The 18,383-nt window shown below is 35.7% G+C and overlaps 1 protein-coding gene across 1 annotated transcript; it reads right to left on the bottom strand.

Annotated features, from left to right (window-relative positions):
* Positions 1-3,840: 3,840 nt before the first annotated feature.
* On the bottom strand, positions 3,841-18,349 carry LOC115920367 (transmembrane protein 64-like). Its single transcript, XM_030976052.1, has 5 exons — positions 18,258-18,349; positions 10,335-11,314; positions 7,545-7,907; positions 6,507-6,656; positions 3,841-5,647 (listed from the first exon to the last, which is right to left on the bottom strand). Exons 2-5 carry the CDS (start codon positions 10,677-10,679, stop codon positions 5,393-5,395), a joined length of 1,113 nt encoding a protein of 370 aa, XP_030831912.1. The 5' UTR covers positions 10,680-11,314; positions 18,258-18,349; the 3' UTR covers positions 3,841-5,392.
* Positions 18,350-18,383: the final 34 nt, after the last annotated feature.

Raw genomic sequence — 18,383 nt, 5'->3', positions numbered from 1 at the left:
GATGAAAAATGTGACTCGCATTATGTGGTTGATTGTAAAGTTATTGAGATATAAAATTGTCACGAAGATGCAAAATGAGTATGTCTGTATGCACTTAGAGAGAGATTGAAAAATATTATAGAAAACAAGCAATATGTGATATTGAAATAGAGGATATATATATGTATATGATTAAATGTTCAATATTTCATTCAATCCTGCCGGATTTTTGTTTTCTTTTCAGTGAATAATTTTGAGTTGTGTGTGTAGTGGAATGCCGACTGTAAGGATTAGGCATGAGAATCGAGTTTGTTGAAAAAAACTGGAATTATAAATATCTTTAAAAGTATAAAAATTGAAAATAGAAGAAGAAAATTGAGAGGAACAGGTCACTTATAGTTTGAGCAAATTCCAATTGAAAATAAGAAAGTTTACACATTTTTGAAGTTGCAATCAATTGAACACAAATTGGCAACTCTGTGACGTATCTTGCTCTGTATTTAAATCGTACATGCACCCTAAATGCAAATATCTTTCTATACAACCCCTGTATGGACAAATCTATTCTGTCATCTGTAACATTAAAATGATACGTTTATGAAATTTAAGGTACCTAGCCCATTAATTTTTACTGACCTGTTCCTCTCATTTTAGCAATATTTGGTGTGCATGGTGTGCCTCCAGGGGCAAGGTTCTTGAAACCAAGTTTGCCTGCATGCATTTTTAAAAACCCACATTTGATAGGATAGCCACAAACTTACATGGAGACTTGTGAGGTTTTGAGAAACTTGCCTAACGTCGCACATAAAACATGCATTCACTCTTTGGAAAGGTTTACAGAACAAATTAAGACGGAACACATCAGATTCAAACTAGAAATCTCTTTATTCATCATCTCCAGATAATGAAGCCAAAACACCCTTCAAAAAAACTTCAAGCAGAAAACTGCAATTAAGTATTAAAAGAAAACAAGGATTTCACCAAAGAAGACAACTCACTCATCAGTGCATTAAAAAGCGGTTGGAGAAGGAACACGAGTTGATTACAATCTGCCAACAAAAACATAAAATATGATTCTAATTTCCCCTTATGAAGGTAAGTACATAATCCATATTGTTTTGTGCTTGTCTGATGAAAAACTAATGTTTTTGAAATAAAAATAGCTTACAACAGCAACTAGAAAATCAAACCAAAATAATCAATGTAAGAAACTCGTGGATCCATAGAAGACATGCAAAGCTTTTAATTATGGCAGTGATTAAGATTTCTTATTAAAACAATTCATTTTTAAGAAAATATGTTCTGTGAAAATGTTGCAAGAAGATGACATTTGCACAATATACAAGTTCTTTGGTTTTAAATTAACATTACATTATATGAGCATTTATGCTTTTGCAGTAATAAATCAGAAATAATTTTACAGTATGACTGCAAAGATATCAGAAAATTAATATAATATACCTCATGGCAAGTAAAAGGAAAAAACAATAAAATTCAAGAATAACCAACCATCTTCCACACCATTTCTTTGAATTAACATGGAATTGGAAGACAAAAAAAAAATTAAAGCTTTCTTTATAAGAAAACAATCTTGAAACACATACAAATCATCATCATTCACGAGGTACAGTGTATGGTGCTAAATACTGGCAACAATTTTTTTTCTTGGAATGTCATTCTTGATTCATTTTTACTAGACCTATGATATCTTGGTGTACCAATCTCTTACAAAAATAATTTGTGTACAGCTAGATTTTTCACCCGGCATTCTATGGGCCAACTGATAATAGAGTATGCAGAAAATGAAAAATCGCATGGCACAGAATCCGAGTCAGACGTAAGTTCCATTAGGGCTCTAAATTTAAGCGGGCCCGTATGGGTGCATCGAGTAGTTCACTCACAAGTTGATTTTATGTTAAAAGAGAGTGTATGTAAACTTGCAAAATCTCTTCACAGAAGCAACATTTGGAGCTCATAGTTTGAACATAGAATTAAGACATGGAACTAGTAACAGACAGGAAAGGGAAAAATTGAGAGATTAGTACTCTTTCACCAATACAATACAATATCTCAAATCAAGACTTTATAGATCATAGTTAATAAAGAAACACATTCCTACACACTCTAAACAAGTTGCACTACATTAGATAATATACAAATAATGAATGGTTATGAGTTCAATAGTGCGAATATGTTCATGAGTTGAAAGATTAACATTCTATTCAACGAGGCGTCAGCCGAGTTGAATAGAATTAACGTTAATCTTTCAACGAATGAAAATATTTGCACTATTAAACGAATGAAAAACATTCATTATTTGTTTTATACAACATCGAAGAAGACCTAATAGAACGTTAATCAGCAAATTATGCTTTACTCCTTAAATTAAAGTTCGAGTCAAGCCTTCTCGATTACATGCAGATTGCCTTCGCGTCAGATACACGCAGGGATACGCGCGCGCACATGCAGCAGAGAGGTACGCAGTCTGCATATAACCAAAAATGCACGGCGCATATAACCAAAAATGCACGACCGTGCAATATACCATCTATTGAATATCATGTGACCAACAATCGTCCAATCAAATGACAAGGATCCACGTAGGTGTTGTATAACATCAAATAATTTATAATAAATATGAAATTGGTGGAATCATCTCTTTTCAAAATGTGGAATGTATTCAACATCATACAACCTGATTAATACTGCCACTTCATTTGAAGAAGAAAAAAATGTTCTGAAGAAGGTCAACCTGTTAGGCCTAAAAAAAAAAGATGTTGTATTGCCCTTTAGGTGCCAAAACGTGGGTTGGTCGGTCGGAAATCTTTTTTTTTATAAACTTTTTTTCTTCTTTTTTTTTTCCCTCTTTGGGCTGATATTTGAATGCTTTAATATTTTTTCCTCAAAAATGGTTTACAATTTTTTTTTTTTTAAAACAGCCGACCATAGATTTCAAGATTTTGGGGTCGGTCACAAAGGGCAATACATTTTTTTTTTTTATAGGCCTTGTAGAGAGTACCTTCTGTTCCTCCCAAGAAAAATAAGTTAATGAAGAACACTTACACTTCTTTTTTGTCTAAACACCTTCCTCAAAATCAAGATGGCCTTTCATATAAATCATCTTCTGTATAGCACTTTCAGACTTTTTGTAATGATTGAGAATTGTAAACATTAACAAGTCAAGCACACTAAAAATAAAGGCAGCATTTACAGAAGAGTCATAAATGTTAATCGAATTAACATGAATTATCATATTTGGTTGGTTTCCGCTGACTCGGAGTTAAACAAAAACTAATCACACAGTATTTTTCATTTTATATCATGAGTATTCATAACTATCTATCCTGATATAGTAAGCAAATAATCACCGTTGGTGAAGAAGATGGGACAAACTATCACTTCCGAGGCGATCTGGATGTAGCTATCTTTCCGAAGCGAAGCTGAGGAAAGATAGCGTATACATTCTGATCGACGAGGAAGTGATAGCTTGCCATCGCCCAAAACCAAAAGGTGATTATTTGCTTTATATTCCACATCTAAAACAATTTAACTACAAAAAGAAAAGGACGTGTATGCATTTACATAAAGACACCTAGGCCCAAATTCACACCAAAAAAGTTTAAGTTTAACCCGACCCCTTGAGGGTACGGTGCGCGCATGTGTTTTCTTTAATTGCGTTCAATGGTAATGCGCGCTTAATTACGCCCGTTTTAGTGCGCTTTTGGATAATCTTCGGTGAAAGTGCATTGCCCTGTGTAGATAGTACCTCTATCTTCAGTGAAAGTGCGTTGCACTGTGTTGATAGTAGTACTATCTACACAGTGTAACAAACTTTTTGCTTCTCCCATCAATAATGGGCGAACTATCTTTCATTACGTGATTTACTTTTGACCAATCGTAGAGCAAGATTCTTAGTATGTGGAATATAATACTAATTAAATTGACAAACCAAACATAGCAGTAATATAACAAAACACAGAAAGTCTTATTCTTACTTACAATGACTCAATAGTTTATCAAACATTTATATGCATTTCATGCTAAAACTTTAATACTTGACAATTGCAATAGACTATTTTCTCTTGAAAAGAATATATAAGCTTATTATAAAAAAGGAAATAAAATGTGAAAAAGAATGTCCAATATTTAAGATAGTATTCAACAGCTGCATTGCGTTGTACAATGAAGGTTTTTCTTAATCACCTACTCTGTAATTCTTTTTCAAAATTGATTTTGCCCAAAAACAAAATATATATCTTCTCTCTAAAAATATTGTTTTCCTTCTTTTTCACAGATCACTTGGAATCTAATTGTTTGATTTCAGACAAGACTATGCTTTGTTGGGATAATATATATTTTTACTGATCATCTCAACATTGATTTTCTTTGATTACAAAAGTACAAAACAAAGGAAAAATATATCTCTCTAAAAAATAGACTCTTCAATATATCACTTGTAATCGACCTAAAGTTACTTCAGAGAAGACTATCGTTTGCTTTGACAATTTATATTTTTACTACTTTATCTCCACATTGATTTTCTTTCATTACAAAAGTACAAAACAAAGGAAAATAGTATCTCTCTAAAAATATACTCTTTAATTAATATATCAATTGTAATCTTCCTAATGTAACTTCAGAATAGACCGTCCATGTTTCAGACAATGACATTTTTAACTATGATATCCAAGGTAGGTTTTGATTAAGCGCACTAACTTTAGTCCAGGGCTTACACCAGATTTAGTCCGGTGAGTGCCAAGTGTCATCCTCTTCATTCCTTTATTTCTTAATTACCAAGTGATTTAGTAGCCAGAAAAATGAACAAATAAAAATTGTGTTACCATGAAATCCAATTCCCTCTTTCATTTCAAGACTGTATTAATTTAATTTTCTCATTATGTTGCATAATTATGATGAAAAGCATAACGCTTGACTTGGCGCTCCATAAGTCAGTAAAGAAATCTAAACTCTGTTCAGCTTTAAGAGTCCACCTAAAGCACTCATATAATAAGGAGCCTTGAGCGTTTGCAACTTTTTAAAATGGTGACGTGAAAGTAGTTTAAATATAATACTACCTGAGTTCAATATGACATGATAAACTCTAACATACCGTACACTGAATGTTGTATGGGATTAAGTACACTATTTGAAGGATCGAGCCTTGAGCTTTTTGCACTTTCCAAAATGGTGATGTGAAAGTTGTCTGAATATAATACTATGAGTTCAAGATGACATGATAAACTCTCACACACACACTAAATGCTGTAAGGGATTAAGTACAAAATTTGAAATATTACTTATACAAAAATACTATTCCCCAAATCTTTGTAAAATATAGAATCCGAGTACATATGACGCATTAGTAGAAATAAACTAAATACATTGCAGACAATGGCAGTTTTGGAATTCTGTGTTATACCATAAAGATTGCTTGAGAGTCATTGCAATGAGAGTTATGTGAATACATGATGGGATCAGTATGGCCGGCGTCGCTTGTCAACTTTGGTCCATTTTCCGAAGGTTGACCTTTGACCTGTTCCTGAGATGATCCATGTGCTTTAAAGGGCAGTGTATTTGACATGGTTTTATGATGGTTGTCTAGCTTTCTGTGGAGCTCTCTCTGTGCCATTCTCAACACATAAACTGACAGAGCAAAACTGAAAAGTACCTGTGAAGAAACAGAAATTCAAAATAGCTCTTAAAGGTAAAGACCAGTTATGGTCATGCGATTGAATTGTGAAAGAAACGTTGTGGAATCGATCAGAAAAGGTTGATCATCTAGCATCTAGCATCTGCAAGGTTCTGGAATCATCAAAATGATAAGAAATTAGGCCCATTCTTCGTAAAGTTACAAGCACTATACACAGAAAGGTGTATATAGGACTACCCTATATTTCTCACAGACCATGAGAGAAACACATTTACCAAATATATGAATTAGTAGGCGGTTTCCCGGCAAATTTTTTATCATCATGTATTAGTCAAAACATATTCTTTCACATGATTGGTAATTAGAGCTTCCATTTCATTTTTTGAAATTGGGGCGTTTCCAATACTGGTCTTTACCTTTAATTCAGTATGGAAAAATTCATGTGTCAGCTACCACATATTAATTGGTGATACCGGTACATGTATATAGCTTTTGAAAGTACATGGTAAAATATCGATCTGAAGGGTTCCTGCATGGAAGTTAGAGTCCACAGCTGATGACAAAAGTCTGGGACTCCTTTGAATTAGACCCTTGAGCTATGATATCTTTGGTTTAATAATTATTCATACACTAGTACAAACATGAATTTCTTATTTACTAATTTTGACAATGAAAAAATAACATTTCTTTTGATTATTGATGTCTTGGACAATGTTAGTGCTTGATATTAGGTATTTTTCACAGTGATGTAGATTGTCCTAAGTGAACCATGAAGAGCAAGGAAGATGATTGTCCATGCCTTGATGTCTTGACCGTTTTTAGACGGACAGAGCTCTGTATAAGTAATTGCTTGAGTGATTGCTAATGTTTTACCTACCTGAGCCATCAGCAGCAAGGAAGATGATTGTTGGTTCTTGATGTCTTGGACGGAGCGTAGGGATGATCCCATGTAGGAATTGAGGAACTGAGTAGGAAGAAGGCCAAGGAACGATGCCAACATAAACGTCGATACACGCACATTGGACAGCTGTTGATGATAAAAGATGACATACATTTTAATCTCAAGTGTGGAAAATGTCCCACGCATTAGCATACATATAGTCGTTTGCCTATTTAGTAAAACTCAAGAGAATATTCAATATTGGCATAAATGGATGTTAATAATTACAGCTGACCTTGCAGAATATACATCAATGAACAGATATTTGTACAGGTATAACACACTCTAATTTTATCAGATTGATCAATACGAATCAACACGGTTGAATACACACCATGCCTGTGTCATTAATTAATGGCATCGTTTATTAAATCTGAGATGAATGGCCCTACGTGTTATCAGTGTCTGTAATATGGTGTAAAGCCCTAAAAGAATTGCTCTTCAAAATGATCATGAAGTGCCTTTAAAAAATAAAAATCTTTGAGTGACCGGTTTTACCATACTCACTTTCCCCAATTGACTGTAGTGTAATAAAAACCATTCAGAAAACAAAAAATGAAATTTTGATTTCCAATCATAAATACCTTGATAATCAGACAGCTGATCGATAGGCTTGTAAAAGTCATGGGATTCCTGACTGACCAAAAGGTTTATAATTATGATTGCAGCATGAGCTAAACCCAGGATTTTGTTTCAGAATCTGAGGTAATGGGGGTTACCGAGTCACTTTAAGTCATCCGTCACTATATGGGCACAGATTGGATATACATGTAGTCTGGACTAAAAAAGGATATGTGAACATCAAAATTTTACATCCGGACACAAAATTGGAAAGTCATAAAACGAATGGTTGAAACTTTAAATGTATGTGTATGAAAATTTTATTTCAGGTGTTAATAACTAGATGATATATTTGAACAGAGCAGACTTAATTAAATGTATAAAACAGTGGTTCAGTTTCCAAACAGTACTTACTGCAAAGACTCCATTCTGTATCCCGAAAGGTATAGGGGTCAGCCTAGTCAGAGCGATGACCTGAAATCCATGATCCCCTTCCACCACCCTAACAATCATCTCCAGCTTCTCATTCATCAGGTTCCGTCTGATCAGGGAGCTGAGCAACGTCCTACACACAAGCAACGCACACGAGGATCCAATGGCTACCGTCACTATGACAACAAATGTTCCAAAAGCGGGGCCAAAGCGGTAACCCGCGATGACGTTGACCAGGATGTAGCCCCAGGTCATGGGGAAGGAGAGGAAGATGAAGAGGACAAGGAAGAAGAGGAAACTCTCCGCATCACCGGAGTCAAGAAGCCATGATAATATAAGCTCAACCTGAGAATAACAGAAAGGAACATAAAGGTAAATGTGAATTTCTCTAAAAGAAAGACAAAAATTATAATTCATATGAAGTAGACTTTAATTGTCACTTGAAGTTGTGTATGAGTGAACAAAATATTTTTAGAATAGAGAAAGAAATGTACAAACAGAAAAGAGATAAATATACAAAAGATATTACAAAAGACAGAAAACATAAAAGAGAATGATACTGTATAGAGAAGAAAAATATGCATACAATAGAGATAAGATTTAAAGACAGGAGAAATATACAAAAAGAGAGAAATACCACAAGAGAAAGAAAGACAATGTGGGTAATGAGAAGCAGAAAAAGCATAATAAAAGTTTGAAAAGAGCATTTCAAAAGAAATGTGAAAATTGGGTCTGAGCAGAAAATTATGGACAGCATTTAAAATCTTTAATAATGATAAAAAACAAGAATTTATTATCAAGTAAAAAGGGGAGTACATTTCTTTACTAAATGGCTTAATTTGGGCAAACAGAGATAACCACACTGTACATAGTACATACAAAAATTATTAAAAACAATACCCTTTCTCATGATACAAATACTTAAATGAACAGTGAAAACAAAGAAAAAGGGAACTGTAAAACATGAGAACCTAAAATTTACCTTTTCCACATACTTAAACCAGGCTAACTCAATTAAGAAGGGTCTCTATTTCCTTTAGATATGTAATGAACACCAAGTTATACCTCACATTATCAAAACAAGAAATGGAATCCGATTTGTATTAATAATATCTATTATACATGTATACCTCTCTTTAGAAATCTAGCGATCTGATCGGTTGAAACTGCAGTTGTGATTTTAGCCATTCCTCTCATACCCCTAACCAGTTAATAGTCTTTTGAAAAGTGCCCTCATATCCGCCTACTAGTCAATAGTCTTTTTAAAGATGCCCGTTGCCCCGGGTAACAGGCCGCACAGATCAATTGTGCTCAGATCCCCATTGGTTTACGTGTTAAAATTTTCTTTGTGCCAGCGCGGACACCATACAGTGCTTTTTGTCTGCGATTCCCAAATGATTGCAACTTTCAGTCATTTTTCCAGCAAAGATAAACAAGACAGTTTTTCAGATTTTCTGTGACGTTAATTAACCAATCCTTACTCAATAAAAGGATAAGGTAAGAATTCTTGGTAGAATTTTGTTTCAATTCGGCATATAAAAGACATATCAACTGCTTTAATATTCGAGGTCTGGCTGACTCAGAGCAGTCGATATCTCTATACTATTCATACATGTAGTTCTGAGAAGAGACGCACATGTTGTGTTAGTAATTATGGATTAAAGTATGCACACCAGATGTTCAAATATTTGCTTCAGATTTTTAGGGTTATTAATGTTAGATCTCGTTCTACACATCCTGTAATAGAAGGTTGAGGTAGTTAGATATTTGTTCCCAGTACTGCATTAATTGGCTTAAAACATTAAAACAGACTAAAATAGTAACTACAGAAATAAAAATATATAAAGCTCATTTATAGTAAAGGGCCTATTTGGTTAAATACATTGTATAATAAAAAGTAAAATTTGTTTCCAAATGTAACAATTGTTAGCATAATTATTTGCACAATCAATCGTGAGAGGTTATTCCTGCCACTATTAAAGCAGTACTGGGAAATTCAATCAATCAATCATTAACCCTGTAAATGATCATCGGATCGGCCGCCGATACCGATCCGATCAGGGGTGATCGGGGAATAATTTCCGATCGCCGATCAATTAAAATGATCGGGAAAAAAATCAGCAATTTTTTTTTTTTTTTTTTTTTTTTAATGACAAAAATTTTCAAGTTTTTGGCTATCAAATGCTCAAAAAAAGTTCATGGCTGGGATTATTTTGTCATTTGGAGTTGTTGTAGACCATGATTGTTGATATTTAGTGCCTTTTCATAACTTTGAAATTAATAATATTGGTCTAAGAGCAGAGGCAAAACATGCGGGCCACCATCTTGGATTATAATGCATACCTACATTATAATTCAAGATGGCGGCCCGCATGTTTTGCCTCTGCTCTTAGACCAATATTATTAATTTCAAAGTCATGAAAAGGCACTAAATATCAACAAACATGGTCTACAACTACTCCAAATGACAAAATAATCCCAGCCATGAACTTTTTTGGAGCATTTGATAGCCAAAAACTTGAAAATTTCGTCATTTAAAAAAAAAAAAAAAAAAAAAAAAAATTGGCCGATTTTTTTTGTCGCTCTTCCGATCCGATACCGATCAAAGGTGCGAGGGTGTCGCTCCGATCTTCCGATCCGATCAGAGCCCCAACTTACAGGGTTATCAATCATTATTCCAAGTTTTGAAAAAAAACATACGTTAATATTCTTAGATTTTCAGGAAGAAGCAGTAAAAAATGAATAAAATAAAACCCTGAGATTTAATGTTACCTCTTGCTGGAAAAGAAGAAACGTTGAGAGTCCTATCAGTGAGATAGCGGAGTAAGCCGTCAACCTAGGACACACCTTGACACAGGGGAGCTTCCCCACCGCAGACGACAGACAAGACCCTTGACCCGACGTCCCTGCACTCACGACCAGCTCTTTAGAACAGCATGGCTGCAGCCTTGAGCAGCAGGCATGCAAGCCCCCGAAGTGGCATATATGTCCAGAGGTTGTAGAAGTGGTGGCCGCCGCAGACACCCCTCCCCCTGCGGACACACAGCTGTGGCAGCAACTCAAGGATTGGACGTTTGACGACGACATCGCCCCTAGACAGAGACACTTCAGAACCATGTTGCAGCTACTAATTGGTGCCGTACTGTTTGACAATGCAGCTAGTCTATTTCTAGCTGCTAGCTACTACAGTGACTTCTATTAAACCAATGTTATCAAGAAATATCACCACCCCTCCTTGTAGGTCACATGTCAACGCCACAATGTTCTTCTGCCGGACAATATAGATTATAGAGCGATCTCCTGAAAAGCGATAGCGTTATCTGGATTGTTATCTTAAAGCTTAAAACAATCAGGAAATGTTTACATTAACTGACACAAATGCCACATAGGGCATATGCTGGTGTGTTCATGCAGACTCAATGCAACGTTGTAACTGCAAATGTCAATACACCTCCAATATTATAGATTTCATGCTCAGCTGTGCAGCTAAAGAGCTGCATTTTTTAATGTTTGGGTGAAGTGACTCATCAATATTTAATCTCATCATTTTATTCACCACTCGTTCAAGATTCCCCTTTGGGTAATCTGGTGCAAAGTGCTCCCCTCAGCATAAACTGTAGACACTACACTTAAAAGATGAGATCTCCATCATCTGACATTCCAAATCAGTTATGATGAATATTGCTTTCAATCACAGCACGGCCATAAGATCCATGTCCAAGTCATACTTTACGCTGAGAGGAGATCCACATCTATAAAGAAAAAAAAAGAAAATGACATTGAAAACATATTTAACAAAAATTTACATGAACACACATCACCAGTACTGCACATCATACACATTATAACAATTATTAACCCGCCTGTAAGCCTATAATTACCGGATGGCTTAAGCTTGTTAGTTGTGGGTGAAAATGAAACTACTACAATTCAATGGGCAATGATGTTAGTTCAAGAAAAACACTTGAAAATATGAAAGAGGGTCAAAGGGCACTGCCATAGTCATGCTTTGTAAATGAATGTTTTAATATTGTCTCCATTCCCCGATTTGGTGTCCAGAAATCAATGATATGATCGAAAAGTAATATGACAAGTCATGACAAGTCATATTTTTTGTGCCCTGGAAGCTTTTGTAAGCTTGTCTGACATAGCAACAATCACTGTTTGCAAGGTGGATTTCATCCATAGAGATAGGGCCTACTATCTTAAATAAACATAAAAATAAATAGTTGATCAGTGGGGGTCAATCAAACTCATATATGTGTTTTGACTTCTGAGTCAATAACGCTAGACCAATCAATTCACTTTTCACACGGTGGCCTATCAGTATATATATTGTGCAGACTCCCTCTTGTTTTTTTGCGGCCAATATCAAGTTCTATATAACTTTGCAGGAATTATGACTATGTCACGCAAAATGAAATTTAAACGTTAGCAGTGTCTTAGAATTGAAATTATGCAAGGAAACCTGTTTACTTTCTAGACTTCACTCTCAGACACTATTTAGTGACTGACTGCCTTTTTTCTTTGGAAATAACATACATAAAATAGCTGTAAAGGGTACATGAGCATGATGAGCATTTGTCTACATCAGTAACACACTTCTTGTTATGGCCACAATTAAATTGATTGAATCGTTGAAAAAAAATGTACTACCATTCGGTACAAGGGTCTGAAAATCAGGCTATTTAATAAAAAGACTGCAATTGCTAAATTCGATTCAACAACTACAGTCGTTATTTTCCCACAAAAGACATTTTCAAGCCCCTTCGCTTTGAGGGAAGTTCTAAATTAGTATTGTCTTTCAAATGCCGTTGGAATATAACCTTTTATAACCTGCAAATGGGACATAGTACCTTTAATCACATTGCATGTATCATGAAGTAGGGGCAGCTACATGTAGTTCTAGGAGTTTCTTGTAAAGGGGGCAGGTACTCTATTAAAAAATAAGACACAATTGAGAGGACAATTTTTGTTTTGCATTTAAGCTATGACAATGGGTTTCAAAAGTGGGTGCACACTAGGCCAATAGGCTGTGCCTCAATACAAATTATTTCATACACCTCATTGTTAAGAATAATTGTATTTCAATAGTCAGAATACAAACTGCAGTGTTGTTAGGCAGGGTAAGCCACTAATTAAGCCATAATGTTTGTCCTACCTAGCAACTGCATACAATAGCAATAGCAATACTGTAATTACCATTCTGACTATACTATAGTATTGACAATTATTTGTAACAGGTGAATGCATTAATTTGCATTGAGGCATTAATTTGCATTGAGGCACTTCACAAGGTCAAGCATTAAACATACAATGTATAAAACTCTAGGCACATTACACACTAAGGTCCATGATCATGTGACACAATTACAGAAAGTACATTACTGTGAATATTTAAGGTCTACCTCATACTTTCAAGCAGAATAGCCTAGCTGTTAAAATTTTATAAAGATGATATTGAGTTTTGATTTAGGAGCCACATTTTTTTTTAGAAATATTGGCTTATAAAATTGATTCTGTATAGAGTAACATGCAGTAGATGGTTTGTTTGCATCACCAAAATAAGTTTTTTTTTTGTTTAAATGCTTAAAACCACATTCTGCGATACAACTGTCACACAGAGACCATACTGATATCAGGCAGTAGATTTGGGCCATGACTACCACATGACAGGACTATCAGTCTGATTTCCCCATCTATTTCCTTATTAAGGATAAAATCAAGGATATCATTCTAAGATAACATTGTACTCCAACACGTGTTTTCCTGTGAGAACGACTTCTGAATTTATGTAGGTGTTGTGTGGACTAGTCTAGAGTAGATCATAGGAAAGAGACTATATGAGCATTAAATACTTCTTTCACATCTTGAAAACTCCATATTTGCAGAAGACCCTGAAACAAATTACTTGATAACTGTCAGTCTGACCCTGCTGACATTGACTGTGGTGTGTTTTTAACATTAGTACAGAGAGCAGCACCTTTTGTTTTACATCGTACACATATAAAGTCCCAAAGAGTTGTGCACCTACAAGTATGACTATGACTCCTTTATCTTTTTTTTCCAATTTCTACCAAAATCACGTTAGTCACATATCATCAGTCTGGTATTGGTATTTAGAGAGCTGAATTACATGGCAGCCAAAGGGCTGAATTACATGGAGTTTACAAAGTAAAATGACCATCAACAATAATTGACTCACAAAAATAGAGAGAGAAAGGGAGAGATGAGACAGAAAGTAGAGAACAAGAAACAATTATATAGAGGCAGGAGTGTGACAGTATGGAGGAAAAAGAGGTTATAAATTACATCATAATAAGTGATTGAATTGATTGATTAAATAATACCGGTAATTAAATAATCATCTGAAGTTCTAAACAGTCATTATCACTTTCATAATTTGCATTGAGTCCATTAAGTGAATTAAGCCCATCACATTTATTTTAATATCCCATAATGAAGAAAGGAGAAAAGAGCTTTGGCTGGGAAGCCTGGGATCCAACTATTCTAATTTGTCATGATGCCATAAACAGCATTGCCATATGGCTCAATCAACTTCCCTATTCATTCACTCGTATAATATTCTGTATAAAACAAGAGAGCATTGTTCTTAAACAGCAAACAATGCTCTATCATGTTTATTATAATACTTAAAGTGACTCTGTAACATTGTCTCAGATTCTGAAACAAAATCCTGGATTTAGCTCATGCTGCAATAATAAGTATAATCCTGTAGGTCCGTCAGGAACCCCATGACTTTTACAAGCTGATCGCCTGTCTGATTATCAGGATATTCCTGAGTAGAAATAAAAATCAAATTTTCTGTTTTTCTAACGGTTTTTATAACACTACAGTCTATTGGGGAAATGAGTATGGTAAAACCGGTCACTCAAAGATTTTTACTTTTTTGAGGCACTTCACGATCATTTTGAAGTGCATTTTTTAGGGCTTCAATATTACACCATATCACAGACATTGATGACATGTCGGGCCATGCATCTCAGATTTAACAGTGTTAAACGATGCCTTTAACAAGGAAGTCCACCCTGATATCAAGTTGGTTTTAATAAAGGCAGTAAAATGAGAGAAACAGCTAGGTCAGTGAAAGTTTGAGCAAAAACTGATTAAAAGTCAGTTCTAAGGTTATGAAGTTTTAAAGTTAAAATCGGTGAAACACAAATTGGCAACACTGTGAGGTATCATGCGAGCTCCTCTCCAATATTTCTCTATATAGAAAGTTTCATAATATTTCATTTTAATAATAACAATAATATCAAATATTTAGGAGCGCTAAAAACAATACGGTAAGTACCATAGCGCTTTTTAATACAAATATATGAAAAGAGGAAAAAAATGTACAGTACAGGAAGTTAATCACAATTCACAAACATTGGGGAAAAAGTTAGTTATAATGACAGAAATAGATTTGTGACTCACCTATATATTTTGACTAAATCCATCTTAAATGTATCTTATCTGACTGAAGGTGTCACATAAAAATGTCAAAAATCTTTTTTAAAACCATTCCATTAAAATGTTTTGGCAATTATTTATTTGGAAATATAGAGCTCAAAATTCCAAAGCCTACAAACCTCACATGACACTATGCTAAATAACTTTGTTTGTGTAAATGTGTACAAGTATAATGAGTTTAATATAATTTATTAAAAAACTCATCAAAAATGTTAGCAGAGATTTATGTGTTCAGTAAATTAGAGATGAATTATGTTCATTTAGATTGATCCATGAATGATGAATCATCACAACCCTTAAACTGAGAAATCTGAAAGAATAGGTCTAGACTATATTCATCATCACCACTATACAAATTACAACTAACAACTCTTCATCCATAATACAAATCATCATCACATCATCCATTGCATTGTAATCAGAAACTCGTGCTCATGATGTTATTGAATAAAAAATGAATAGGTCTACACGAGTAGATGGTGATGATCTAGACTCTATAGACCTCTAGCCTCGACTCTAGATCTAGACTCTACTCTACTACAGACTTTGTACAGTCTCTACATTTTGGATATTTTCTCTAGATCTATCTAGATCTATTATTAATATTATGCCCATCATCAAGGTAGAATCTATACCAATTACTGTCCTATCATAAACCTAAACATTCTTTCATTTTTGTTAATGTATGTAGGTTTAAAAAAAAATCTTTTTAATCGACAGACCACAATTTATATTCACTTGACTGCCGAACAGTCACGAAGCGAAATGAGCTAAGGCATCCTTGCCTGCCTGCTCCAGCTTCATTCGCATCCACCCCGGCCGCGAATTTTTTTTCCGTACTCGAGAGAGCAAAAATCCCATGTGCGCATGCGCGTGGACTTATGATTTCTCTGCTACTTCCCATACGAAATGTACATGTATTTGCATGTACTGTGCACGATTCGCGTTCTACGAGTAAACGATGGCATAGTAGTCTTCAAACACAGACTCTGATTTGCCAGTTTGACAAATCAATATGCGTACGTGTCGCGATGTGCTTATTCAAGTCTGTGTAGTTGTATGATTCAGACCCAGTAGTGCATATGGAAATACATTGCAACTTGTATAGAATGGTATAGTAGTCTGCAAGCACAGACGCTAATCTGACAGTTTGACAACATACTAGTAGTGTGCTGAGAAGTACTTTATTCAAGTCGCCAACTTGTATAGAATGGTATAGTAGTCTGCAAGCACAGACGCTAATCTGACAGTTTGACAACATACTAGTAGTGTGCTGAGAAGTACTTTATTCAAGTCTGCGTAGATGTATGATTCAGACCCTACTGGTGCGTGCGTTAGAAATGCATCTCAATGTGTAGAGTGTAGTATAGTAGTCTGCAAGGACATAATAATATATTGTGTATTGATGAGTAGTGATTTTATGCAAGTTTGTGTAGTTTAATGATTCCAGACCCCATGGTAGGCCTATGTATTGTGCCACTGCTCTCTCACACTCTTTCTCTCTCTCTCTCTCTCTCTCCATATCTCTCTCTCTCTCTCTCTCTTTCTCTCTCTCTCTCTCTCTCTCTAGCCCTCCCTCCAGTATGCTCGCACTCTCTGTATTACTTTTATTTATAATCATGGTCTGCTGAGAGCCAGAAGGGCATTCGTTGTGTTAAGAGTTAACATCCTTCTGGCTCTCAGCAGACCATGATTATAAATAAAAGTAATACAGAGAGTGCGAGCATACTGGAGGGAGAGCTAGAGAGAGAGAAAGAGAGAGAGAGAGAGAGAGAGTGAGAGAGCAGTGGCACAACACAGAAAACTACGAAAACTTGAATAAAAGCACTACTCAATACACAATAGGCCTATATTATTCTGTCAAACTGTCAAAGGAGAGTCTGTGCTTGCATACTACTATGCCACTCTATAAGTTGAGGTGCATTTCCAATACACGCACCAGTAGGGTCTGAATCATAAAACTACTCAGACTTGAATAACACTATTTTGTCAAACTGTCAGATTAGCGTCTGTGCTTGCAGACTACTATGCCACTCTGCAAGTTGAGATGCCTTTCCAATACACGCACCAGTAGGGTCTGAATCATAAAACTACACATATTTGAATATAAAGCACTACTCAAGACACTATGTTGTCAAACTGTCCGATTAGCGTCTGTGCTTGCAGACTACTATACCATGCTATTCAATTTGGGATGCATTTCTGTAAGCACTAAAATGTCTGAATCATACAACTACTCAGACTTGAATACTAGTACTATTGTAGCCTTTTGACAAGGCCTCGTGACTCTAAGCGGCTGAGATGAGTCTAGATACCCGGAGTGAACGCGCGACCGAGTGACGGAACGTCACGAGGCCTTTTGAGAAGTGGGTTTCACTGCTCCGCATGAATTATTCATAGATACATATTAGCATGCCAATACGCCTACTTTGGATTTATTGACCAATCAGAACGGCGATCTCCCAGTTGGCTTCGTTCGTGATTCGTTCCATGTAGAGGTCAGTGGTCTTAGCACGTACGTAATAGTTCATAGCATGTAGGTCCATGTTCGCACTACGTAGAGTTTACTGTGTGTGTGTGTGTGTGTGTGTGATGGATACTATATGCTGACGTCGTGCGAGGATACGTTCGCTGATTGGACGCTCTATTTTCTGGAGCGAATTCCAGTCGGAAACAATGGTTAACATAAGAAATCCAAATCAGATTGATAAAGGCCACTAGGATGGGCTCCTCGCTCTCGCGTTCACTTGGGTTTTCGCGATTAGTCTCGTTTTAGTCGCTCGGCGTCTATCAGACAAGTGGCCTTGTTTAAAGGCTAGTACTATTGCTACGCACGATATATGCGTAATTGTTTTGTCAAACTGGCAAATCAGAGTCTGTGTTTGAAGACTACTATGCCATCGTTTACTCGTAGAACGCGAATCGTGCACAGTAGATGCGAATACATGTACATTTCGTATGGGAAGTAGCAGAGAAATCACAAGTCCACGCGCATGCGCACATGGGGTATTTGCCCTCTCGAGTACGGAAAAAAAATTCGCACCCCGGCCCATCGATGCGATGCATCCCACTCATCAAATCAAATCCTGGCACCTTTGGCAGACATCATCATGATCATGCATCGTCATTTTTAGGTCTAACTTAGATCTAAATCATCCAAATTAAGAAACAACAACAAATTAATAGGGTCTTGATATGTTTAAAAGTGGTCGAACATACCTCGCAACAGTGCACTTGGTACTTGGACGTGATGTATGATGTGTTCTTCTTGAGTTAACTTTGAAATAGGTTTGGCAGCTCATATTTGCCCAGGTACTTTGTTCCGCGCGCGCCATGCATGTGTGT

Source organism: Strongylocentrotus purpuratus, unplaced genomic scaffold (genome assembly GCF_000002235.5).
Source record: "Strongylocentrotus purpuratus isolate Spur 01 unplaced genomic scaffold, Spur_5.0 spur5_scaffold_8, whole genome shotgun sequence".
In the NCBI taxonomy this organism is placed as follows: Eukaryota; Metazoa; Echinodermata; class Echinoidea; order Camarodonta; family Strongylocentrotidae; genus Strongylocentrotus; species Strongylocentrotus purpuratus.
This window is presented reverse-complemented; position numbering and strand designations above follow the sequence as displayed.